We start from the raw sequence: 24706 nt of genomic DNA on the forward strand, positions 1-24706 counted from the left end.
GGCGACCTTGTCCCCGCCCCCTCCGCGAAACCACGGCCCCGCCCCCTCTCCCCACCCCCAGCCGGGGAAACCATGGCAACCCGGGGGCCCCGCCCCCTCCCCCGAGCCACGGCCCGTCCCCTCCCCCCCACCGGGGGAACTTTGGTAACCTTGGCCCCGCCCCCTCCGCGCCGGGGAACCATGGTAACCCTAGCCCCGCCCCCTCCGCGGAACCATGGCAACCTCGGCCCCGCCCCTCCGCGGAACCATGGCCCCGCCCCCTCAGCCGCGGGGGGAACCATGGTAATCGTGGCCCCGCCCCCCCGCGGAACCATGGCGACCTCGGCCCCGCCCCCTCCCCGCGCCTGCGCGGGGCTCGGAGGAAAGAGCCCGGGCTTGGGAGGCAGAGGTCACGGGTTCGAATCCTGCCCGGCCACTTGTCACTTGACTTCTCTGGGCCTCAGTTCCCTCCTCTGTAAAATGGGGTGAAGCCTGGAAGCCCCACGTGGGGCAACCCGATTCCCCCGTATCTCCCCCAGCGCTTAGAACAGCGCTCTGCACAGAGTAAGCGCTTAACAAATTGGTATTTGTTAACCTCATCATGATTGTTCTTATTCCTCTTGGCCCCGTCCCTTAACCGCCGAGTAACCAGGGTGACCGCGGCCCCGCCCCCACCCCCGTCATTCATCCACTCATCCAAGCGTAATAACAGCCCCCATGGTCTTGGTTAAGCGCTTACTCTGTGAAAAGCACTGTTCTAAGCGTTGGGGGGGGGGGGGTGCGAGGTGATGAGGTGGTCCCACGTGGGGCTCCCAGTCTTCATCCCCATTTTACAGAGGAGGAAACTGAGGCCCAGACAAATGAAAGGACTTGCCCAAAGTCACACAGCTGACAAGTGGTGGAGTCGGGATTAATATTGATATTTGTTAAGCGCTTACTATGTGCCGAGCACTGTTCTAAGCGCTGGGGTAGATCCAGGGTCATCAGCTTGTCCCACGTGAGGCTCACAGTTAATCCCCATTTTACAGAGGAGGGAACTGCGGCACCGAGAAGTGAAGTGACTTGCCCACCGTCAAACAGCTGACAAGTGGCAGAGCCGGGATTCGAACCCCTGACCTCTGACTCCAAAGCCCGGGCTCTTTCCACTAAGCGACGCTGCTTCTCGCGACCTCTGACTCCCAAGCCCATAGTCACTATACTGACTGAGCGCTTACTCTGTGCCGAGCACCGTCCTAAGCGCTGGGGTAGACACAGGGGAATCGGGTCGTCCCACGGGGGGCTCCCGGGCTTCATCCCCATTTGACAGATGAGGTCGCTGAGGCACCGAGAAGTGAAGCGCCTTGCCCCAAATCACCCAGCCGACAAGTGGCCGAGCCGTGGGATTCGCACCCGTGACCTCTGACTCCAAAGTCCCTTCACTGCCCTGTGCCTCAGTTCCCTCATCTGGAAAACGGGGATGAAGACCGTGAGCCTCACGAGGGACAAGCTGATTCCCCTCTATCTCCCCCAGCGCTTCGAACGGCGCTCCGCACCTAGCGAGCGCTTAACCAGTACCAACGGTATCATTATCATCGTTACCGATCCAAGCACTCACGGCTCAGTGGAAAGAGCCGGGGCTGGGGAGTCCCAGGTCGTGGGTTCCAATCCCCGCTTCGCCCCCTGTCAGCTGTGCGACCTTGGGCAAGTCACCTCTCTGGGCCTCAGAGACCTCGTCTGGAAGACGGGGATGAAAACTGAGCCCCACGTGGGACGACCCGATCGCCTTGTATCCCCCCAGCGCTTAGAACGGTGCTCGGCCCATAGTAAGCGCTTAACGGATAATAAGGTTGGTATTTGTTAAGCGCTTACTATGGGCCGAGCACCGTTCTAAGCGCTGGGGGAGATACGGGGTCATCAGGCTGTCCCACGTGAGGCTCCCCATCTGACAGATGAGGTCGCTGAGGCCCAGAGAAGCGAAGCGACTCGCCCACAGTCACACAGCTGACGTGTGGCAGAGCCGGGAGTCGAACTCGTGACCTCTGACTCCGAAGCCCAGCCTCTTTTCCACCGAGCCATGCTGCTTCCCCGACGCCCTCGTCGTCATCCCGTAAGAAGATGCATGAATCCGAGGGATCTACGGAGCCCTTGCGCGCGCAGTAGGGCGGGCAGAGCACAGAATCGATCAGTTGGGAGGGCCCGGCCCGGTAGAGCAGGAAGGCGCAGCGACCCCTTCCCGCAAGGATCTCAGAGGTCAGAGGAGAGAGGCGGGAAAAGGAATCACAGATGCCCGTGGACCCAGGTGCTTCGCAGACGGGGTGAAAGATCAAACTGCCAAATCAAAAAGAAAATCAGAGGAGTGAAGACCTAAAAATAAAGGGAGCGCAAATGAGGGAAATGAAGACGTGCGTGCGTGGTGCGGCCGCCCACCTCCTCGCCGTCCCTCGGTCTCGCCCGGCCCGCCGTCGACCCCCGGGCCGCGTCCCCCCCCCGGTCCCGGAACGCCCTCCCTCCTCACCTCCGCCAAACCCATTCTCTTTCCCTCTTCCAAACCCTACTTCAAACTCACCTCCTCCGAGAGGCCTTCCCAGACTGAGCTCCTCTCCTCCCTCTCCCACCCCCCCTTCACCTCTCCGCAGCTCAACCCTCTTTTTCCCCTTTTCCCTCCGCTCCTCCCCCTCTCCCTTCCCATCCCCTCGGCACCGTACTCGTCCGCTCGACTGTATATATTTTCATCACCCTATTTACTCTATTAATGAGATGTACATCGCCCCGATTCTATTTAGTCGCCATTGTTTTTACCAGACGTTCTTCCCCTCGACCCTATTTATCGCCATCGTCCTCGTCCGTCCGTCTCCCCCGATTAGACCGTGAGCCCGTCAGACGGCAGGGGCCGTCTCCGTCTGTCGCCGACCGGTTCATCCCAAGCGCTTAGTCCAGTGCTCTGCACAGAGTAAGCGCTCAATAAATACTATCGAATGAATGAATGAATGAAAAATCGGGAGGCGTACAGCGTTTGCTACGTAGCGAGCACTATAAGAAAGGTGCTCATTTGTCCATATTTTTATTACCCTAGTTATTTCGTTAATGAGGCGTCCATCCCCTTGATTCTATTTATCGCCATCAAGTTGTCTCGTTTCTGTCCGTCCGTCTCCCCCGATGAGACCGTGAGCCCGTCGATGGGCGGGGACGGTCTCTATCTGTTCATTCATGCAATAGTATTTATTGAGCGCTTCCTATGTGCAGAGCACTGGACTGAGCGCTTGGAAGGAGAACTTCAAGCTTGGATGGCTTGAGAAGCAGCGTGGCTCAGTGGCAAGAGCCCGGGCCTGGGAGTCAGAGGTGATGGGTTCGAATGCCGGCTCCGCCACCTGTCAGCTGTGCGACTGTGGGCACGTCGCTTCACTTCTCGGTGCCTCAGTTCCCTCATCTGTCAAATGGGGATGAAGACTGTGAGCCCCACGCTTGACTCTATTTATCGCCATCGTCCTCGTCCGTCCGTCTCCCCCGATTAGACCGTGCGCCCGTCAAAGGGCAGGGACCGTCTCCGTCTGTCGCCGACCGGTTCATCCCAAGCGCTTAGTCCAGTGCTCGGCACAGAGTAAGCGCTCAATAAATACTATCGAATGAATGAACGAACAACCTGATTCCCCTGTGGCTACCCCAGGACTTAGAACAGCGCTCGGCACATAGTAAGCGCTTAACAAATACCAAAAAAAAAGAATGGACAAGTCGGCAACAGATAGAGACGGTCCCTGCCCTCTGACGGGCACCTAGTAGGCGCTCGACAAATACGATAATAATAATAATGGTCATAATAAAGCTAATATAATAATAGGTAAAATGGGGATGAGGGCCAACCTGATGAACGTGCCCCAACCTCGGCGCTCTGAGCCGCGCTTGGCACAGAGTAGGCGCTCCACAAACATTCTAGTGATGATGATGATGATATAATAATAATGATGATGATAATAGTAATGATGATACTAATGGGTAAAAAGGGGGTGAAGGCCGGGGGAGCCTCGCCTCGCCTCGCCTCGCCTCGGCGCTGGGCCCAGAGCAGGCGCTCACAAACACTATTGACGATACGAAGGCGAACAAGGCTAACGATGATGATAAGAACGTGAAGGGGGAGGGGGGGGGGGGGGCGACTCACGTGGGAGGCGGGGGGGCGGCGCGGGGGGCGGGGGGGCGGACGGGGGACCCCGCGCTCGGCCCCGCGCTCCCTCCGCCGGCCGCGCTCCATAGGCGCCCGCCGCCGCCGCCGCCGCACCGCGCCTGCGCCGCCCGGGCCCCGCCCCCTCCCCCCTCGCCGCCAATGGGAGGCCTCGGCGCGGGGAGGGGGCGGGGACACGGAGGGGGCGGGCGGGGCGGGGGGGGGAGGAGGGAGGGGAGGGGACGAGAAGGGAGGGGCGGGGCCCGAGGGAGGAAGCGAGGGAGGGGGAGGGGAGGGGAGGGGAGGAGATGAGAGAGAAGGGGGGCGGGCGGGGAGCGAAGGGCGGGGATTGGATAAGAGGAGAGGGAAGGGCGGGGCCTGATGGGGAGGGCGGGGATTGGATGGGAAGGGTGGGGCGGGGCCTGAGGGAGGAAGGGAGGGCGGGGATTGGATGAAATGAGAAGGGGGGAGGGCGGGGATTGGATGAGAAGAGAGGGGCGGGGCCTGAGGGAGGAAGGGATTGGATAAAATGAGAAGGGGGAGGGCGGGGATTGGATGAGAAGGGAGGGGCGGGGCCTGAAGGAGGAAGGGAGAGAAGCGATTGGATAAAATGAGAAGGGGGGAGGGCGGGGATTGGATGAGAAGAGAGGGGCGGGGCCTGAGGGAGGAAGGGATTGGATAAAATGAGAAGGGGGAGGGCGGGGATTGGATGAGAAGGGAGGGGCGGGGCCTGAAGGAGGAAGGGAGAGAAGCGATTGGATAAAATGAGAAGGGGGGAGGGCGGGGATTGGATGAGAAGAGAGGGGCGGGGCCTGAGGGAGGAAGGGATTGGATAAAATGAGAAGGGGGAGGGCGGGGATTGGATGAGAAGAGAGGGGCGTGGCCTGAAGGAGGAAGGGAGAGAAGCGATTGGATAAAATGAGAAGGGGGGAGGGCGGGGATTGGATGAGAAGAGAGGGGCGGGGCCTGAGCAGGGAAAGCGGGGCGAGGATTGGCAGGGTGGCCCAGTGGCCTCAGGAGCCCTGGAGTCAGAGGTCATGGGTTCGAATCCCCACTCTGCCTCTTGTCAGCTGTGGGACTGCGGGCGAGTCACTTCACTTCTCTGGGCCTCAGTGACCTCATCTGTAAAATGGGGATAAAGACTGTGAGCCCCCAAGTGGGGCACCTGATCACCCTGTACCTCCCCTAGCGCTTAGAACAGTGCTTGGCACAAAGTAAGAACTTAACAAATACCAGCATTATTATTATTAATATTATTATTATAAGAAGAGATGTGCGGGGCCTGAGCAGGGAGGGCAGGGCGGGGCCCCGGGGGGGGAGGAGGAGGAGGAGGAGGAGGAGGAGGAGGCGGTGGAGCGGTGTGGCCCCGCCCCCCGCGGCTCTCCGCTCCCTCCCCCTCGGTCGGTGACCGGGCGGTTGGTGGGGAGCGGCTCCCTGATTGGCTGTCTCCTCCCGGGATGTGGAGGGGGCCCTATCCCCGAGTGCCTGTCTGACACCGGGCCGCGGGCGGGCGGGGCCGACTCAACGATTGGCTGTCTGGCAGCGGGCGGCTTTCCGATTGGCCGTCTGGCCCGGGCGGCGGGTGGAGAGCGGCTCCCCGATTGGCTGTCTGCTACCAACGGCTGTAGGTGGGGGGGGGCGGCGCCCGAGTGGCTATGTCTGCCACTGGGCGGGTGGGGGTGGGGGGAGGGGGCGGCTCCCCGATTGGCTGGGTGGCGCCGCGCGGCTCCCAGATGATTGGTTGTCTGGTCCGGGGGGAGAGCGGCTCTCCGATTGGCTGGGTGGCAGCGGTCGGCGAAGGAGAGCGGCTCTCCGATTGGCCCCGGGGCGGGGAGTGGGGCGCGGCTCCCCGATCGGCTGGGTGGCAGCGGCCGGCGAAAGAGAGCGGCTCCCCGATTGGCCGGGTGTCCCGGGGCGGCTCCCCGATTGGCCGGGGGGCAGCGGCCGGCGAAAGGGAGCGGCTCCCCGATTGGCCGGGTGTCCCGGGGCGGCTCCCCGATTGGCTGGGTGGCAGCGGCCGGCGAAAGGGAGAGGCTCCCCGATTGGCCGGGTGTCCCGGGGCGGCTCCCCGATTGGCTGGGTGGCAGCGGCCGGCGAAAGGGAGAGGCTCCCCGATTGGCCGGGTGTCCCGGGGCGGCTCCCCGATTGGCCGGGGGGCAGCGGCCGGCGAAAGGGAGCGGCTCCCCGATTGGCCGGGTGTCCCGGGGCGGCTCCCCGATTGGCCGGGTGTCCCGGGGCGGCTCCCCGATTGGCCGCGGGGGGTCCTTCCGGCGGAGGGAGGGAGGGGGGGCGGCGGCGGGCCCGATGGGGGAGGGCCCGGGGGAGCGGGAGCGGGAAGAGGGGGTCTCCCCGTCCCCCTCGTCCTTCCCCTCCCCCTCGTCCCCCCGGCACGCGCGGTGCGAGCTGCTGGCGGGCCGGGCGCTGCACACAAGTAGGGGCTCCTCGGGGCGGGGCGGGGCGGGGCCCGGGACGAAGCTCTTGGGGGAAAACTGCCGTAGTCCTCGATCGGGCTATTTACTGAGCGCCTACTGCGGGCGGAGCGCTTGGGGAACGACCGGATCCCATCCCGCCATCAGGGCGACTTATTGAACGCCCACGGCTGCGGGCGGGGCCCGGGATGAAGCGCTGGGGAAAGGCCGGCGCCCATCGATCGGGCTATTTGCTGAGCGCCTACTAGGGCCGGAGCGCCGCGCTAAGCGCTTGGGGAACTCTATCAATTGGGGTATTTATCGAGCGCCTACTGTGGGCGGAGCCCTGGAGGAAGCGCTTGGGAAAGTACACCGATCGATCGATCGATCGATCGGGGGTATTTATTGAGCGCTTACCATGAGCGGAGCCCCGGAGGAAGCGCTTGGGAAAGTACAACAATCGATCGATCGATCGATCGGGGGTATTTATTGAGCGCTTACCATGAGCGGAGCCCTGGAGGAAGCGCTTGGGAAAGTACAACAATCGATCGATCGATCGATCGATCGGGGGTATTTATTGAGCGCTTACCATGAGAGGAGCCCCGGAGGAAGCACTTGGGAAAGTACAACAATCGATCGATCGATCGATCGATCGGGGGTATTCATTGAGCGCTTACCATGAGCGGAGCCCCGGAGGAAGCGCTTGGGAAAATGCGACATCAGTCGATCAGGCGTTTACTCTGGGCGGGATCCGAAGTTGGACACGGTCTAGGTTCCTCGATTCATTGATCGAATAGTATTTATTGAGCGCTTACCACGCGCAGAGCACTGGACTCAGCGCTCGGAATGCACCACTCGGCAACAGATCGAGACCCTCCCCGCCCGATGACCGGCTCGCGGTCCCGTCGGGAAGACGGACGGCGGAGCGAAACGGGACAGGACAGGACAGGACGGCGTCGTCCGGATAAATTCATTCGATCCTATTTGTTGAGCGCTTACTACGTGCGGGGCACCGCACTGAGCGCTTGGAACGGACGGTTCGGCAACAGATTGTAGGGAATCATAACGTGGGTATTTGTTAAGCGCTTGCTCTGCGCCGAGCACCGTCCTAAGCGCCGGGGTAGATCCAGGGTCATCGGGTGGTCCCGCGTGAGGCTCCCGGTCTTCATCCCCATTTGACAGATGGGCTGAACTGAGGCCCAGAGAAGTGAAGCCACTCGGCCACGGTCACCCAGCCGACAGGTGATGAGGCCGGGAGTCGAACTCGTGACCTCGGACTCCGAAGCCCGGGCCCTTTCCCACCGAGCCGGCGTGGCCCGGCGGCAAGAGCCGGGGCTGGGGAGTCCGAGGTCACGGGTTCGAATCCCAGCTCCGCCACCTGTCGGCTGTGGGACCGTGGGCGAGTCGCTTCTCTGGGCCTCAGTTCCCTCATCTGGAAAACGGGGACGAAGACCGGGAGCCTCACGCGGGACCACCTGCCGGCGCTTAGACCGGCGCTCGGCCCGGAGTAAGCGCTCGCCGGATACCGAGGTCGTTATTCCGGCCCCGCCCCCCGGCCCGTGCTCCTTCCCCCGGGCCGGGCCGGGCCGGGCCGGGCCGCTCCTCCGCCGCGTAGATCTTTTTTTTCCCCTTTTTACGCCTTCGCGGGCTGCTTCGGGCATCGTCCTACCCCGTGGATTCATCTGGCCTAACGTTTGATCGTATCGCCGTTTCTGTAGGTCCGTATGCCGAGCTGCTCCTTGAGGCTATGAGAACCTCCGGCTGGTGAGTAAAACCGTCCTCCTCACTCAGTGGAAAGGTGAAGATTTCTGACCCGTGCGCCGTATGACCCTTTGAGCCCAGCAGGCCGACTTTACCGCTCGTGGCCCTCTCTCCTCCTTCTCTGTTTTTATCTCTTCATGGTATCTGTTAAGCGCTTACTGAGTGCCGGTCGCCGTGCCGAGTGGGGAGCAGATACAAGCCGATCGGGTGGGAAACGACCGGTCCCTGTCCGTTCATTCGTTCAGTAGGGTCTATCGAGCGCCTACTCTGTGCGGAGCGCTGCACCGAGCGCTTGGAAGGGACAGATGGGTACCGGATAGACACGGTCCCCCACGGGACCCGGTCGCGAGGCTCGGCGGAAAGAGGCCGGGCTTGGGAGTCAGAGGTCCTGGGTTCGAATCCCGGCTCCGCTGTTGGTCGGCTGTGTGACTTGGGGCGAGGCGCTTCACTTCTCTGGGCCTCGGTTTCCTCATCTGTGAAAGGGGGATGAGGCCCGTGAGCCCCAGGCGGGACAGCCCGATCGCCCCGTAGCCTCTCCGGCGCCCAGAACGGCGCTTAACGGATGCCGTCGTCAGCGTCGTCTCCGGCCGAGGTGACCGAGGCCCAGAGAAGGGCGGTGACCGGCCCAGGGTCACACGGCAGACGGGCGGCAGAGGCGGGATTGGATCCCAGGTCCTTCCGACTCCCGGGCCCGGGCTCCATCCGCTAGGCCGTCCGGCTTCTCGCTCCAGCCCTCTCGCTTCCCCGGATGTGAGGAACGGGCCGAGCCTCCCCCCTGAACGGTAAAGAAAATTTTCAGACTCTCCTGGCCCGTGATTGAGGTGCGCGTTCGTTCGGTCGTGTTCACTGAGCGCTTCCTATGTGCAGAGCACCGCGCTGAGCGCTTGGAATGGACGATTCGGCAACAGCTAGAGACGGTCGACGGGCCCGTCGACGGGCTCACGGTCTGATCGGGGGGGAGGCTGACGGACCAAAGACAAGACAGCGTAATCACGGTAGATGATAGGATCGAGGGGATGGACACCTTATTAACAAAATAAATAGGGTAATGAAAAGATATACAGTTGAGCAGACGGGCACCGTGCGGAGGGGAGGGGAAGGGAGAGGGGGAGGAGCGGAGGGAAAGGGGGGGAAAGGGGGCTTAGCTGAGGGGAGGGGAAGGGGGGGTGGAGGGGCAGCAGAGGGATAAGGGGAAGCGCGGTGCGGGAAGGCCTCTCGGAGGAGGTGACCTCTCAGTAGGGCTTTGAAGAGGGGAAGAGAAGGAGTTTGGCGGAGGCCAGGAGGGAGGGCGTTCCGGGACCGCGGGAGGACTCGGCCCGGGGGTCGACGGCGGGACGGGCGAGAACGGGGGACTTGGAGGAGCGGAGCGTGCCGGGTGGGCGGTGGAAAGGGAGAGGGGAGGAGAGGGAGGAGGGGAGCGGAGGTCGATAGGCAACCACTGGGGGTGTTTAAGAAGGGGAGTGACAGGCCCAGAGCGTTTCTGCCGGAAGCTGAACCGGGCAGCGGGGTGAAGGATCGGCCGGAGCGGGGCGAGAGAGGAGGAAGGGAGATCGGAGAGAAGGCCGACGCAATGATCCAGCCGGGATAGTATGAGGACTGGTACCAGCTCTCGTAATCCGTGAGGTGTTGCCTACACGTGCTGGGTTTAGAGGGCAGAGGAGCGAGCCTCTCCATTTGGTGAAAATTTCGGAGCCGGGCCCTAAGGGTTTTTAGCTCCACGGATGGCAGCATTGACCTTCATCCCCCGCCGGTACGGTGACCTCGGGACGGGACCAGACGCCACCTGTTCTCCTGGGCCGGAGACGACCCGTTCACTCTTCCCTTTCCCTCAATTGAATTCCAACTCTTGCCTTGAAGTGCCGTTTACAGAGATCGACACTTTTCCTGCGAAGACTGTGACGGCAACGTCAGTGGCGGTTTTGATGCTTCGACATCCCAGGTAGGCGTGAAACCCGTGCCGGGAAATGCGGCACTTTCGGATTACGATGAAAAATCGTTTACCTTCGGGCTACGATGATATGAGAAAACCGCCTAAAACGCACATAAAAATTTTAGCCGGCTTTCACCTATCACTCATATATATATACATACATACGTATATTTTATATATATATATATATGATTTATGGCCTCTGTTAGGCACTTACTTAGTACGTGCCAGGCACTGTAATAATAATAATAATAATAATAATAATAATAATATTGATATTTGTTAAGCGCTTACTCTGCGCCGAGCACCGTTCTAAGCGCTGGGATAGATACAGGGTCATTAGGGTGTCCCACATGGGACTCACAGTCTTCATCCCCCAGTTTACAGATGAGGTCACTGAGGCACAGAGAAGTGAACTGACTCGCCCAAGGTCCCACGGCAGACACGTGGCAGGGCCGGGATTAGAACCCACAGCCTCCGACCCCCGAGCCCGGGCTCTTGCCGCTAAGCCACGCTGTTCTTCTGCTAAGCTCTGGGATGGATACAGGCTAATCAGGTTGGACACGGTCCCTGCCCCACGTGGGGCTCACGGTCTCAATCCCCATTTCAATACCAGTAATGATAATTATTGTGGTATTTTTTTTAGCACTTACTATGTGCCGAGCACCGTTCTAAGCACTGGAGGTAGATGCCTCATTTTACAGATGAGGTAACTGAGGCGCAGAGAAGTGAAGCCACAGGCCCGGTCACGGCAGAAAGGTGGCGGAGCGGAGATCAGAACCCAGGTCCTTCTGACTCCCAGGCCCGTGCGCTGGCCAGCAGGCCACACTGTCCATCGGGAGTCCCCCACGGACAACCCTAGTCCGCTGTATTTTCGTAAGCCCGTCAGAGGGCGGGGACCGTCTCTTAACTGTTGCCGACTTGTTCATTCCAAGCGCTTAGTCCAGTGCTCTGCACATAGTAAGCGCTCAATAAATACGATTGAATGAATATTTTGGGTGGAAGGGGAAACGCCAGAGTCCATCTGTAGCTCGGAGCACCTCCCCTCCGCCCCGACGACGATCTTCCCGGGAGCTTCTTACCGTTCCTCGTTTCCGTCCAGCTCTGCGTCGGACAGACTCCTTCCCCTCGGCGAGCGTTGGGTCGTCTCGCCTCCTCCTGCTTTCCCTCACCGATCTCCTCCTACGGCCCGGCCCGCCCCGCCCGCTTCGCTCTTCTGGCCTCAGCTTGCTCACTGTGCCTCAGTCTCCCCTTCCGCGCGGCTAACCCCGTTCCCACAGCCTCTCTCTGACCGGAATCCCCGGCCCTCTCCACATATGCCACATCATTAATCTCCCCACCTTCGGATTCAATTTACGATCACGTCTCCTCCAGGAAGCCTTCCCTGTTTAAGCCTGCAATGCCTCCGCGATTGGCGCTCGGCACTTGATATTCACTCCACCCTCAGCCCCGCGTCTCTTAGGACACGTCGCCTATGCACGTATTAGAGACGCAGCCTGGCTCAGCGGAAGGAGCCCGGGCTTGGGGGTCGGAGGTCGTGGGGTCGAATCCCCGGACGGCCACTTGTCAGCTGCGGGACTGCGGGCGAGTCACTTGACTTCTCTGTGCCTCAGTTCCCTCATCTGGAAAATGGGGATTAGCTGTGAGCCTCACGTGGGACAAGCTGATGACCCTGTATCTACCCCAGCGCTTAGAACGGTGCTCGGCACATAGTAAGCGCTTAACAAATACCGACATTATTGTTGTTGTTTGTTATATCTGTAATTTATATTAATGCCCATCTCCCCCTCTAGACTGTAAACTCCCTGTGGGCGGGGAACGCGTCTACCAACTCCGTGGTTTCGAACCTTCCGGGCGCTTAATACGGTGCTCGGCACCCAATAAGCGCTCCATAAACGATCCACTGCCGTGGCTCAGCGGAAGGATCCCGGGCTTGGGAGTCAGAGGTCATGAGTTCAAGTCCCGGCCCCGCCGCTTGTCAGCGGCGTGCCCTTGGGCAAGTCGCTTCACTTCTCTGGGCCTCGGTCACCTCATCTGTCAAATGGGGATGAAGACCGTGAGCCCCGCGTGGGACAACCCGATCACCTTGCATCGCCCCCAGCGCTTAGAACGGTGCTTGGCACATAGTAAGCGCTTAACAAATGCCGTCATTAGCATTATTCTCATCTCCTTCAGGCGGAGGAGCTGGGTGGTTGAATAGCAGGACCCTAAGCGCTTGAACTTGGTCGCGGGCGCGTACGTTCCTTCTGTATTAGCCTGACTGAGATCTGCCTGACGACCTCAGGTGTACCCGCCTGACGCTTAGCGATATTTATTAAGCACTCACTCCGTGCGGAACGCTATACCGACTGCTCGGGAGACTGCAGGAGGTAGACACGGTTTCTGCCCCCCAAAACCTTACCCCACCTCCCTCGTCCAGTTGGAAACCGGCAGTAGGTAGAGGCGGGTGCAGGTGAGCATCGCCCCCAGCTGTGGAGAGCAGAGGGGAAAATTTCCCCCAAGTCAGGGTTTTTCTAGTTTTTCTCGCCTTTATCTCTCTGTAGATCGTTTTGTGCCAGAACAACATCCGCAACCAAGGTCACATGAACAGGGTGGTGACCCACGAGCTGATTCACGCCTTTGACCACTGTCGTGCCCACGTCAACTGGTTCACCGACGTCAAACACTTAGCCTGTTCGGAGGTCAGCTTCCGTAGAAAACAGCAGACATCTGAGGGGTGGACTATCAGATGTCATCCCCATCCAGGCGTATCTGAGGGAAATGCCCCCAGAGGGTCCCGTCGGCCTTCGGCCTTCAGCCCTAGCCTGGGTGAATTTATTTTAGGATTTGGCTTGTCTCGGGGGTGACGACACTGCAGAGGGAGGAGGCAGTGTGAAGGTCTGAGAGAGAATTTCCCCGAGACTTCCCCAACAACAGACACCGCTGTGCCCTCGCTTGCATTCGTTCGGTCGTATTGATTGAGCGCTCGCCGTGTGCAGAGCACTGTGCCGGGCGCCTGGCGGAGGACATTGTAACAGTCCTCCGAATTTATTGAGCGCTTACTTTGTGCAGAGCGCTGTACCGAGCGCTTAGAATGTACAGTTCAGCAAGAGATAGAGACGGTCCCCACCCGACAGTGGGCTCACAGTCTAAACGGGGGAGACAGACAACGAAACAAGTAGTCACATCATTAATAAAACAGAGAAATAATATATACAGATGGGCACATGTGCTGTGGGGAGGGGAAGGGGAAGAGCAGAGGGAGGGATTGGGGGGGATGGGGAGCGGAGGAAGGGCAGAGGGAAAGGGAGGACTCAGTCTGGGAAGGCCTCCTGGAGGCGGTGAGCTCCCCTTCGAAGAGGGGAAGAGAGTTCGTTTGGCGGAGGTGAGGAGGGAGGGCGTTCCGGGACAGCGGGAGGACGTGGCCCAGGGGTCGACGGCGCGACAGGCGAGAAGAGGCACGGTGAGGGGGTGGGCGGCGGAGGAGCGGAGCGTGCGGTGTGAGCTGGAGAAAGAGAGAAGGGAGGTGAGGTAGGAGGGGGCGAGGGGGCGGAGAGCTTTGAAGCCGAGAGTGAGGAGTTTCTGTTGCATGCGAAGGTTGATAGGTGACCACTGGAGGTTTTTGAGGAGGGCTGGGTTCCGGGCCGGAGGCAGGCCATGGCCTTCACCCACTTGGTGTGCCAAAGACACACCCCAGGACTCTTGGAAAGCTTTGCCTTGTGTTGGTAGGTGAATAATTCAGGGGATAAACCCACCACTGGGCCTCGGGGAAAGGGTTTTATGGCTCGTTAATATGACAGTGGACAGAAATTGTGTTTAACTTTTGAATGCGGGTCCATTTAAAAGAAAGCATGGACTCGGTATCTCGTTCATCTAGCTCTTTCCGGTAGCGGTTGCTACCAAGAGTTGCCGTGGGTGCAAAACCCATAATAACATCTGGAAATGATTTTATGACAGGTGAGAGCTGCTAACCTCAGTGGAGACTGCTCACTTGGAAATGAACTCACCAGGTTTAATTTTGGATTCAAGAAACACCATCAGGTAAAAAAAAAAACAAAGAAAAAAAACAAACACCCACACGTAGAATTTTTGGTAAAACGGTATTTGGTATTTGTTAAAGCGCTTACTATGTGCCGAGCACTGGGGTAGATACAGAGTAATCAGGTTGTCCCTCGTGAGGCTCACAGTCTCACAGATGAGGTAACTGAGGCACAGAGAAGTTAAGTTCTTGCCCACACTCGCACAGCGGACAAGTGGCAGAGCTGGGATTTAAATGCTCACTGTGCCAGGCACTGTATGAAGCACTGGGGTAGAGACAAACTAATCAGGTTGGACAGAGTCCCCGCCCCACAACGCGGGGCTCACAGTCTTAATCCCCATTATACGGATGAGGTGACCGAGGCCCGGAGAAGTTTAGGCGACTTGCCCAAGGCCACCCAGCGGACAAGCGGCAGAACCGGGATTAGAACCCAGGTCCTTCCGCCTCCCAGGTCCTTGCTCTGTGCGCTAGGCCACACTGCTTCTCCAGAAGCAGACTTGTTAGACTCATTTATTTTGTGAGCCAGGGGCCTCTTTGCTAAAGTGGCCTGAGAAGGCAGGGGAGCCCCTCACCAGTCACCGTGAGCCCCACATGGGACAACCTGATTCCCTTGCTCGGCGCATAGTAAGCGCTTAACCAATACCAACATTATCATTATTATTATTATCACCGTAATGGTGGTGGTATTTGTTAAATGCTTATTGTGTGCCAAGCACTGTACCGAGCACCGGGGTAGCTACGATACAGTCAGGTCAGACACAGTTCTTGTCCCACATGGGACTCACAGTCTAAGAGGGAACGTGCACAGGAAACTGAGGCGTAGGGAAGTCGAGTGGCTTGCCCACAGTCACGCAGGAGAGCTGGGAGTAGAACCCAGGTCCCCTGGCTCCCAGCCCTGGGTGTTTTCCATCACACCACGCAGAAGCATGTCCAAAGCGCTTGGCAGGGTACAGTAAAGCACTAAACATTGTCCCTGTTGTCGTGAATATTGCAATTTAGCTGGGGCCTTGTCTCGTCTTGTGCTGTCGAGTCGTCTCCGACCCATAGCGACGCCGCGAACACATCTCGGAGAACACCCCACCTCCTTCTGCAGTCGTTCTGGTAGTGGATCCACAGGATTTGCTTGGGAAAAATCCAGAAGTGGTTTCCCGTCGCCTCCTTCGGCGCAGTCGTCCTGAGCCTCCGCCCTCGACTCTCTCCCGTGCCGCTGCTGCCCAGCACGGGTGAGTTTTGCCTCGTAGCGGATGGCCTGCCAGTCACCATCCACTGCCCGAGCTAGGAACGGAACGGAACGGACGGGCCTCTGCTTGACCCTCCCTCCCGAAGTCGAGACTGGAAGAGGACTGGAAACTCTCCAGGTGCCACCCTGAGAGGGGAGCAGGGGCCTATAGATACTAAAATAGAGATGAGGAGGAAGGAAAAATGGAGAGGGGAGTAAGATACATCCAGAAGTGCCATGGGCGGTTTTTGAGCTCCCAAAAGCAGCAGGTGGCACAGAACTATCGGAAAGACTACGGGGAGATTAGAAGCGAGTTGAGGTCTGCTGGATGTGAAGGAGGAGATCCCCGGCGGCAGGACAGATGTGAGCCAGAGATCGGACGTGGGTGAGATGAGAAGCTTGGGGATCGTGGAACTACTCCGCGACAGTTTGACTCGGGGGTCACGAGACGTGCCAAACTGAGGGAAAGCGATAGTCCAAGTTAACTCAGCCTTCTCTCACCAACAGTGGCTCAAAAAGAAGCGAGAAGGAAGAGCGGCATCTTTTAAAATGTTATTTGTTAAGGTTTTCTATGTGCCAGGCACCGTATTGAGTGCTGGGGTAGGTACGAGATCATCAGGTTGGGCCCAGTCCGTGGGGCTTATAGTCTTAATCCCCATTTTACAGTTGAGGTAACTGAGACAGAGGGGTGAAGTGACTTGTTCAAGGTCACACAGCAGACAAGGGGCAGAACCGGGATCAAAACCTAGGCCATGCAGCTTCCCCATGTCATCTGTTAGCCTTACATTGGCCTTTTGGGGAAATACACTGGTCTAAACTCTTCTTTGGTCAATCAGTGAATTTAGGGAGCTCTTATTAGGTGCAGAGCATTGTACTAAGCACTTGGGAGAGTACGGTATAACGATATAACAGTCACAAGCCCTGCCCACACGCACTTACAATCTAGATGGGGAGAGAGTCGTTAGTGTAAATAAATAAGTTACAGATTTGTACGTAAGTGCCCCGGGGTTGGGACGAGGGATAAATTAAGGGAGGAAGTCAGGGTGATGCAGAAGGAAAGGAAAAGAGGGCTTAATCAGGGAAAGCCTCTTGCAGGAGATGTGCCTTTAATGAGGCTTTAAAGACGGGGAGAGTTCTTGTCTGTCAGGAAGAGGGAGGACCAACGGCAAGGCGCGGGCGAGACGTTGGTGGGGAGATAGATGAGATCGAGGTACGTTGAGTAGGTTGGCATCAGAGGAGTGAAGTGTGTGGGCTGGGTTGAAGTAGGAGAGTAATAATAATAGTAATCACGTTGGTATTTGTTAAGCGCTTACTATGTGCCGAGCACCGTTCTAAGCGCTGGGGTAGACACAGGGGAATCAGGTTGTCCCACGTGGGGCTCACAGTCTTCATCCCCATTTTACAGATGAGGTAACTGAGGCACCGAGAAGTGAAGTGACTCGTCCACAGTCACACCGCTGGCTAGTGGCCGAGCCGGGATTCGAACCCGTGACCTCTGACTCCAAAGCCCGTCCTCTTTCCACTGAGCCACGCTGCTTCTCTGTAGTGAGTAGTGAGTAGTGAGGCGAGGTAGGAAGGGGCAAGGCGATTAAGTGCTTTAAAGCCGACGGTGAGGCGTTTCCGTTTGATGCCGAGTTGGACGGACAACCCCTGGAGGTTCTCGAGAGCGGAGAAACATGGACTGAACATTTTTGTAGAAAAAGGATCTGGGCAGCAGAGTGAAATACGGACTAAAAGTGGGGAGAGACAGGGGGCAGGAAAGTTAGCAAGAAGGTTGATAAGGTGATCAAGATGGGATAGGTTAAGTGCCTGGATTAACGAGGTAGGTGGTAGTTTGGATGGGCCCCCTCTCGGGATGGCACCTGGAGAATTTCCAGTCCTCTACCAGTCTCGGCTACAGGAGGGAGAGTCGAGCAGCGGCCTGTCCATTCCATTCCCAGCTTGGCCAGCGGGTAGCGAGCGGAAGGCCGTCGGCTACGAGTCAGAACTCACCTGTGCTGGGCAGCAGCGGCACGGGAGGGAGTCGAGGGCGGAGGCTCAGGTCGACCGCACGGAAGGAAGCAGTGGTCAACCACTTCTGGATTTTCACCAAGAAAACTCTATGGATCCACTCCTGGAACGTCTGCAGGTGGAGAACGGGGCGTTCTGGGAGAGATGCGTGCGTCCGTGGAGTCGCTGTGGGTCCGAAACAACTCGCCAGCCTCAGAAAGGTTTGGATGGAGAGGAAAGGCCAGTTTTTATGGATGTTACGGAGTTTGAGGAGAGAGGTTTTAGTGAAATCCCTAACTTCTCTCTCTAACGAATCAGTTTGCCTGTTTTATCCATGAATGACCCAAATTTTCTGCTTGTATTTACCCCAGCGCTGAGAACAGTACGTGGACAGAGAGTAAGCACTTAGATACCATTAAAAAAAAGGAAAATAAAAGAAATCTGTTATTAAGTATGTTCATATACTATGGATGACATTTACACATTTTGGATTGAACTTGCTGTGTCAAAGATTCTTCTTTACCACGCGTCCCTACTTGGAATAGCTCCCATTAAGATCATATGATACGCCCGTTCACTTAGGTGACTTTTCTCATTCGAAATCAAAGCCACATTCTTTTCATTCACTCCAGACCTGTGTACGAGAGAGAGCCCTTCGCTCAATTTTGGCCGTCAGAAAAGTTAGCAGAGAAGCCGCGGAAAAGGCCGTCGATGAGGTGTTCGATTCCTGCTTCAACGACCGCGAACCTTTCGGAAGAATTCCCCACGGCAAGAAAGATGCCAGATTCGCTTACAGAGATTTTCAGAATCGCGATCGCTATTATTCGAATGTATGACGACGGGCTCAACTTGACCGTTCGAAAAGATGGTTCGGACTGCAACCCTGAAATTTCCATTTCCATAGGGGTCACGTATGACAGAGGCAGCTCCACCGAAGCCCCCAAAACAGAGTAAAATATCAGTACGTTTGGAATTTTCCTCTTTTCAACATGCTAGATCTTCAGTACTTTGAGAAATGTAAAAACATTCCTTTCTTGTCACTCAGTGGCAACTTACCGTGTGCTTAGCACTGTTCTAAACACCGAGGAGAGTACAGTGGAGCTGGTAGGCGCGACCTCTGCCTTCAAAGAGCTTTGTTGTATCTTATTCCTGAGGTAAATTAAATTGGAGGATTTTATAGACTCTGTGAAACTTCTAATAAATGTTTTTGTCGCCTCACGTAAGGTATGTGGGAGCTAAATGACCCATTTTGCAATTGCATGGCCTAGTGGAAAGAGCGCAAGCCTAGGACTCGGCGGTCTTGGGTTTTGATCCCAGCTCTGCCACTCGCCTGCTGCGTAACCTTGGTTGAGTCGCCTCACGTCTCTGAGCTTCAATTTCCTCATCTGTAAAATGGGGATTCAATACGCGTTCTCCCTCCTACTTCGATTGTGAGCCCCCGTGCGACCAGGACGGACTCCAACCCTTTTCGGAGTTAGTAATCACATTAGTTAGGTTCTTACCGTGTGCAAAGCTCTGCGTGAAATGCTGGGACAGAATACTCAAATGAGAATAAGACATAGTCCCCATCCCTTTAGAGACTCACAATACAAGAGCCTACTTTAGTACTTAATAGAGTGCACACCCCATGGCAAGCCCTTAAATACCACCAGTGTAATGGTTATTTAGTGAAAAGAAAACGTAACTTGGGCACCTAGTTCAAGTGCTCCAAGGGCTTGGTGCTCTGGACGCGGAGGGGGCCCCAGGTGTAACCGACTGAAAGACTGCCTTGTCTTAGGCGGTCGAGTCATCTCCGACCCATAGCGACGCCACGGACCCCTCTCTCCCAGAACGCCCCACTCTCCATCTGCAATCGTTCCGGTAGTGGATCTCTGGAGTTTTCTTGGTCAAAATCCAGAAGCGGTTTACCATCGCCGCCTTCCGCGCAGTAAACTTGAGACTCCGCCCTCGACTCTCTCCCACGCCGCTGCTGCCCAGCACGGGGGAGCTTCGACCTGTAGCCGATGGCCTTCCACTCGTTAGCCACCGGCCGAGCCAGGAATGGAATGGGTAGGTCTCCGTTTGACTCTCCCTGCCGTAGTCGGGACTGGTAGAGGACTGGAAACTCTCCAGGTGCCGCCCTGAGAGAGGGGGAAGACTGATGAGCTGCACATATCTCAGGGTGCTGTTGCTGTTGCCACAGCCAAAAACGTTTCATAAATAGCCAGCGCTCTTGGTACTCTAGCAGGCTTCACTAGTTTCAGACTCTGTTCCCAGGTTGAGACCTGGAAAAGTAACACGAGGATTCCGGAGTTAAAAAGTGTATCGGTAGGACTCTAGGGAGCGTTAGAATTGTAGTCTGCTCTTGGATAATTGATCTGCGGTGTTAGTATTTAGATCTTAATTTGAGGGTTTAAGAAACACCCTACAGTTTGGATGATAATCGGGGAAATTGTCTTCCTTCAACCTCATAATGTTCCATTTTAGCTTTACAAAAAATAAAACCTGGTTCAGGAGTTTTTAGAGGGAGCCGGGCGAGGCCAGCCTCTTGCTCGAGAGGTAAGCGGTGGCGGCGGATCTCTTGGCCGGGTCCGAGGGAGTGGGAATAGTGGGCAAAGAGGGAGGTTGTGAACTCCTTCTCAGTGTTAGCGGTCCATCTCAACTCTCCTTCCTCCTTCCCCCGCTCCTAGGGGACGACTTAATAATAAGAATAATTATGGCATTTGTCAAGCGCTTACCATGTGCCAGGCACTGTACTAAATGCTGGGGTAGATAGAAGCAAATTGGGTTGGACACAGTCCCTGCCCACCTAGGACTCATAGTCTCAATCCCCATTTTACAGATGAGGGAACTGAGGCCCAGAGAATGCCCAAGATCACACAGCAGACAAGTGGCAGAGCCGGGATCGGAACCCATAACACGTCTCCCAGGCCCGTGCTCTGTCCACTAAGCCGTGGCCGCTTCTATCTGCTCAGGCTTGGAGAAGGGACCAGAGACACGGGGGTCAGCGGGAAGAGGGGGGATAAGAGACAGGGAAAAGAGGTGATGCCCAGGTCGGAAAGGTCAGCGGGAAGCAGAAGCATCCAAATCCAAACAGATTAACTAACAGCGTGGCCTGGTGGAAAGAGCGTGGGCCTGAGAGTCAGAGGGCTTGGGTTCTAATTCTGACTACCACTTGCCTGCTGTGTGACTTGGGGCGAGTCACTTCTCTCTTTCTCTGTTCCTCATCTGGAAAACGGGGATTCAATACCTGCTCGCCCTCCTATTCATTCATTCATTCATTCATTCATTCATTCAATAGTATTTATTGAGCGCTTACTATGTGCAGAGCACTGGACCAAGCACTTGGAATGGACAAATCGGCAACAGATAGAGACGGTCCCTGCCCACTGACGGGCTTACAGTCTAATCACAGACTGCGAGACCCAGGTGGGACCTGATTATTTTGTATCTGCCTCCGCACTTAATACCTTTAGCAACCGCTTAATGAATATCACACTTAGTAGTAGTAGTAGTAGCTCTGAGGGGCAGCTCTGCATTGTCTTAAGTGTGAGGGACTAGAAATTAATCAAATTGGGTTAAATCCCAGAATTCATACCTGATAAGCAGTGTGGCTTAGTGGAAAGAGCCTGGGCTTGGGAGTCAGAGGTTCTAATCCCAGCTCTGTCACTTGTCAGCTGTGTGACTTTGGGCAAGTCACTTCCCTTCTTGGTGCCTCAGTTACCTCATCTGTAAAATGGGGATTAAACCGTGAGCCCCACGTGGGACAACCTTATTACCTTGTATCTAGCCCAGTGCTTAGAAGAGTGCTTGGCACATAGTAAGCGCTTAACAAATACCATCATTATTATTGTTATAAGTGATTGATGAAAGATATAAATTGTGTCATGCAATGTCAAACATTTGCAAAAGAAGCCCAATCCACTGAAACACTGTAGTTGGAGATGCTCGAAGTCCTGTCGTATTGTGCTAAATAAGGCTTTGTCGGCAGGGATAAAATAGACTTTTATTCCTACCTTCTTGCCTAGGCATTTAAAGACATCAGAAGTGGAGACTGGGATGTCTGTTGTTCTCCCAGGGGGAAAAAAAAGTCAAAACTAACACACAAAATAACATGACTGAGTACATTGCAGAATAAGCCTAAAAATTGGGAAGCGGCTATTCAAACAAGCCTCAGCGGCCCAAGTAACCCATAACCCTGTGATCTACCGACACGTCGTTTTATCTGAACTGCTTACCGGTCCCTTACCCACTTATTTTCACTCCGCAATAGTATTTATTGAACACTTTCTGTGTGCGGAGCCCTGTACGGATCTCTTGGGAGAATCCAGTCATGTTAGAAAACTCAATCCCTGTACTCCAGGAGTTTCCAATGGAGCCAGGGAGAGACAGACACTACAATAAATAGCAGGTAGGTGGAATCATCATTGCTCTTAGATGCTTCTCAAACAAGTTCTGGAATGAAGTCTATTTCCTAGCACATAGTATGCTCGCCTCAACACAGCTGCTTTTTTTGCCCCGGCCTTACTTCTTATCCTTCGCTTTTGTCAATATTGTCAACCTTTCACTTATTTTTCCCTCTCTTCTACTAATTGCACGACGAGTTTATTTTTTGAACCCAAAAAAGCATCTGGAGAAACGATTTTCTGGCTGCCGACCCTGGCTCACAGGGGTCGATGGAACCTGGACACATGGTAGAGAGGAGTGAAATCCATCAGTGGTATTTGAGTGCTTACTATGTGCAGAGCGCTGTACTAAGCACTTAAAATGAAGGAAAAGGCCTATTTTCCCCATCCAGGGGAGCCTCGGGGTCCTCCTTTCCACAGATCTCCAACGGCTCTGAGGTCTCAGGAAGAATCATTTCATCCAATAGCATTTTCCAAATTAATTTCAATCAATGATGATAAGCTCTCACTGCAAGCAGAACACTGTTTAAAACCAGCACCGGGATTCACCAGGCTAAAGTCATTAAATTAGACCAAACGGATAATTGGGCAGAATTCGGGGCTGGAGCCGTCTCATCAGAGATACCATGGGAGTAAGATCCGGTAATTGTGGTGAACGGGATCCCCCAGCAAAGACTGCCCGTCTCATCTTTTGAATGTGTCCAAGAAGGACATAATGACATAAGGATGTAATGAGGATTATTAATTACATTGCCCGGCATGGAGTCCATTTTATATTTTTGTATACCCAAATTTAAAGTACCTCTTAAGCACTAATAGAACCACACTGTGGTTGAGAATGCCACCAAAGATGTTTCGTATCATAATAATTATGGTATTTGTTAAGTACTTACTATGTGCAGAGGACTCTTCTAAGCGCTGGGGTAGATACAAGGTAATGAGATTGTCCCACGTGGGGCTCACAGTTTTTTTAATCCCCACAGTCACAGAGGAGTTAAGTGACTTGCCCAAGGTCACACAGCAGACGAGTGGTGAAGCGGAGATTAGAACCCACCACTTTTGACTCCCATGCCCGGGCTCTTTCCACTAAGCCATGCTGCTTTATATGATTTACTGACAAGACTGTGTCCAACCTGATCATCTTGTATCAACCTCAATGCTTAGTACAGTGCCTGGTACATAATAAGTGCTTAACAAGTATCATTTTAGAAAGTACGTGAGATGGCCTATGAAGCGCTCACAATCTCTAAACTCGTTCCAAGTCACTATTGCCAACTAACTGATCCAAAAAAACCCTCCTTCTTCTCACTCTGTGCCCCTGACCCATCCAGATATGAGGCAGAGAGAGTTCAGGAAGCATTCAGTCATTCAATCATATTTATTGAGCACCTACTTTAGTGCAGACCACTGTACTAAGCACTTAGGAGAATACAAGACAACAATAAACAGACACATTCCCTGCCTACAACGAGTTTACAGTCTAGAGGAAGCCTGAGAAACAGTGAGGCCTAGTGGAAAGAGCACAGGCTCGGGAGTTAGAAGACGTCGGTCCTGATTCCAAGCGCTCAGTACAGTGGTCTGCACACAGTAAGCGCTCAAATACGACTGAATGAATGAATTCCAGCTGTGCCACTTTCCTACTCTGTGTGACCTGGGACAAGTCACTTTATGCTAAACTGTCATCGATTTTTTTATTTTATTTCTCAAGTACCGATCATTGATCACACGATCTCTAAGCACCGGGAAAGATTCAAGTTAATCCGGAAAATGAGGATTCAATATCTGTTCTCCTTCTTACTTAGACTGTGAGCCCCATTTTGGGGGGGGGGGGGTGCCATTTCCAACCTGATTATTTTGTATTTATCCCAACTCCGAACATAGTTCTTAGCGCATAGTTAGCACTGAATGTCCCAATTGTTTAGACTATTATCACTATTTCTTATCCCCAACATCTCCATCTCTAAGCAGAAAGCTTCTTATGGGCAGGGAAACTACTCTATTGTATTATATTTATTGCTATTGTTCTTGTCTGTCCATCTCCCCCGATTAGACCGTAAGCCCGTCAAAGGGCAGGGACTGTCTCTCCCTGTTACCGATTTGTCCATTCCAAGCGCTTAGTCCAGTGCTGTGCACATAGTAAGTGCTCAATAAATACTATTGAATGAATGAATACTCCCCCAAGCACTTAGTACAGTACCCTGCACAGTGGAAATCATCAGTAAATGCCATTGTCTGATTAATTGATTCTCTGACCCACCTCACAAACTCCTACTTCTTTTCTGCCATCGATTCATTCATTCCATCGTATTTATTGAGCGCTCACTATGTGCCGAGCACTGTACTAAGCGCTTGGAAAGTACAACTCGGCAACAGATAGAGACAATCCCTGCCCAGTGACGGGCTCACAGTCTAGAAGGGGGAAGACAGACAACAAAACAAAGTAAAACAAGCAGACAGGCATCAGTAGCATCAATTTAAATAGAATTATAGATATATACACATCGTTCGTAAAATAGATAGAATAATAAATATGTACATATATAATAATAACGATGGCATTTGTTAAGCGCTTACTATGTGCCAAGCACTGTTCTAAGCACTGGAGGGGATACAAGGTGATCGGGTTGTCCCACGTGGCGCTCGCAGTCTTAATCCCCATTTTACAGATGAGGTCACTGAGGCACAGAGAAGCGAAGTGACTTGCCCGAAGTCACACAGCTGACAAGCGGCTGATCTGGATTTGAACCCATGACCTCTGACTGCTAAGCCCGGGCTCTTTCCACTGAGCCACGCTTATACATACAAGTCCTGTGGGGCAGGAGGGGGTGGAGCAGAAGGAAGGAGTCGGGGCGATGGGGAGGGGAGGAGCCATCTTGACCAGTACT

General features: G+C 55.2%; 2 protein-coding genes across 2 annotated transcripts in view; one reads left to right on the forward strand and one right to left on the reverse strand.

Moving 5' to 3' along the window:
• The window catches only part of RPAP3 (RNA polymerase II associated protein 3), a 45607-nt gene extending 41658 nt beyond the window's left edge, over positions 1-3949 (reverse strand). The window contains exon 1 of the mRNA XM_029056411.2: positions 3817-3949. The gene's annotated coding sequence lies outside the window, so the exon portion shown is untranslated. The remainder of the gene's footprint in view (positions 1-3816) is intronic.
• Positions 181-18659, forward strand: ATP23 (ATP23 metallopeptidase and ATP synthase assembly factor homolog). Its single transcript, XM_029058446.2, has 8 exons — positions 181-282; positions 5594-5735; positions 6432-6542; positions 8238-8283; positions 10138-10219; positions 12754-12891; positions 14147-14230; positions 18069-18659. Exons 1-8 carry the CDS (start codon positions 181-183, stop codon positions 18270-18272), a joined length of 909 nt encoding a protein of 302 aa, XP_028914279.2. The 3' UTR covers positions 18273-18659.
• Positions 18660-24706: the final 6047 nt, after the last annotated feature.

The sequence above is a fragment of the Ornithorhynchus anatinus genome, chromosome 2 (genome assembly GCF_004115215.2).
Source record: "Ornithorhynchus anatinus isolate Pmale09 chromosome 2, mOrnAna1.pri.v4, whole genome shotgun sequence".
Taxonomy (NCBI): Eukaryota; Metazoa; Chordata; class Mammalia; order Monotremata; family Ornithorhynchidae; genus Ornithorhynchus; species Ornithorhynchus anatinus.

What these genes read in the sequence shown, in the direction of transcription:
- ATP23 (XM_029058446.2), top strand. Translation starts at nt 181, where the DNA reads ATGGTAACCCTAGCCCCGCCCCCTCCGCGGAACCATGGCAACCTCGGC. An exon ending in CAGCCGCGGGGGGAACCATG is followed by an intron (nt 283 to 5,593) that starts GTAATCGTGGCC and finishes CCTATCCCCGAG; the next exon opens with TGCCTGTCTGACACCGGGCC. An exon ending in AACACTTAGCCTGTTCGGAG is followed by an intron (nt 12,892 to 14,146) that starts GTCAGCTTCCGT and finishes ATTTTATGACAG; the next exon opens with GTGAGAGCTGCTAACCTCAG.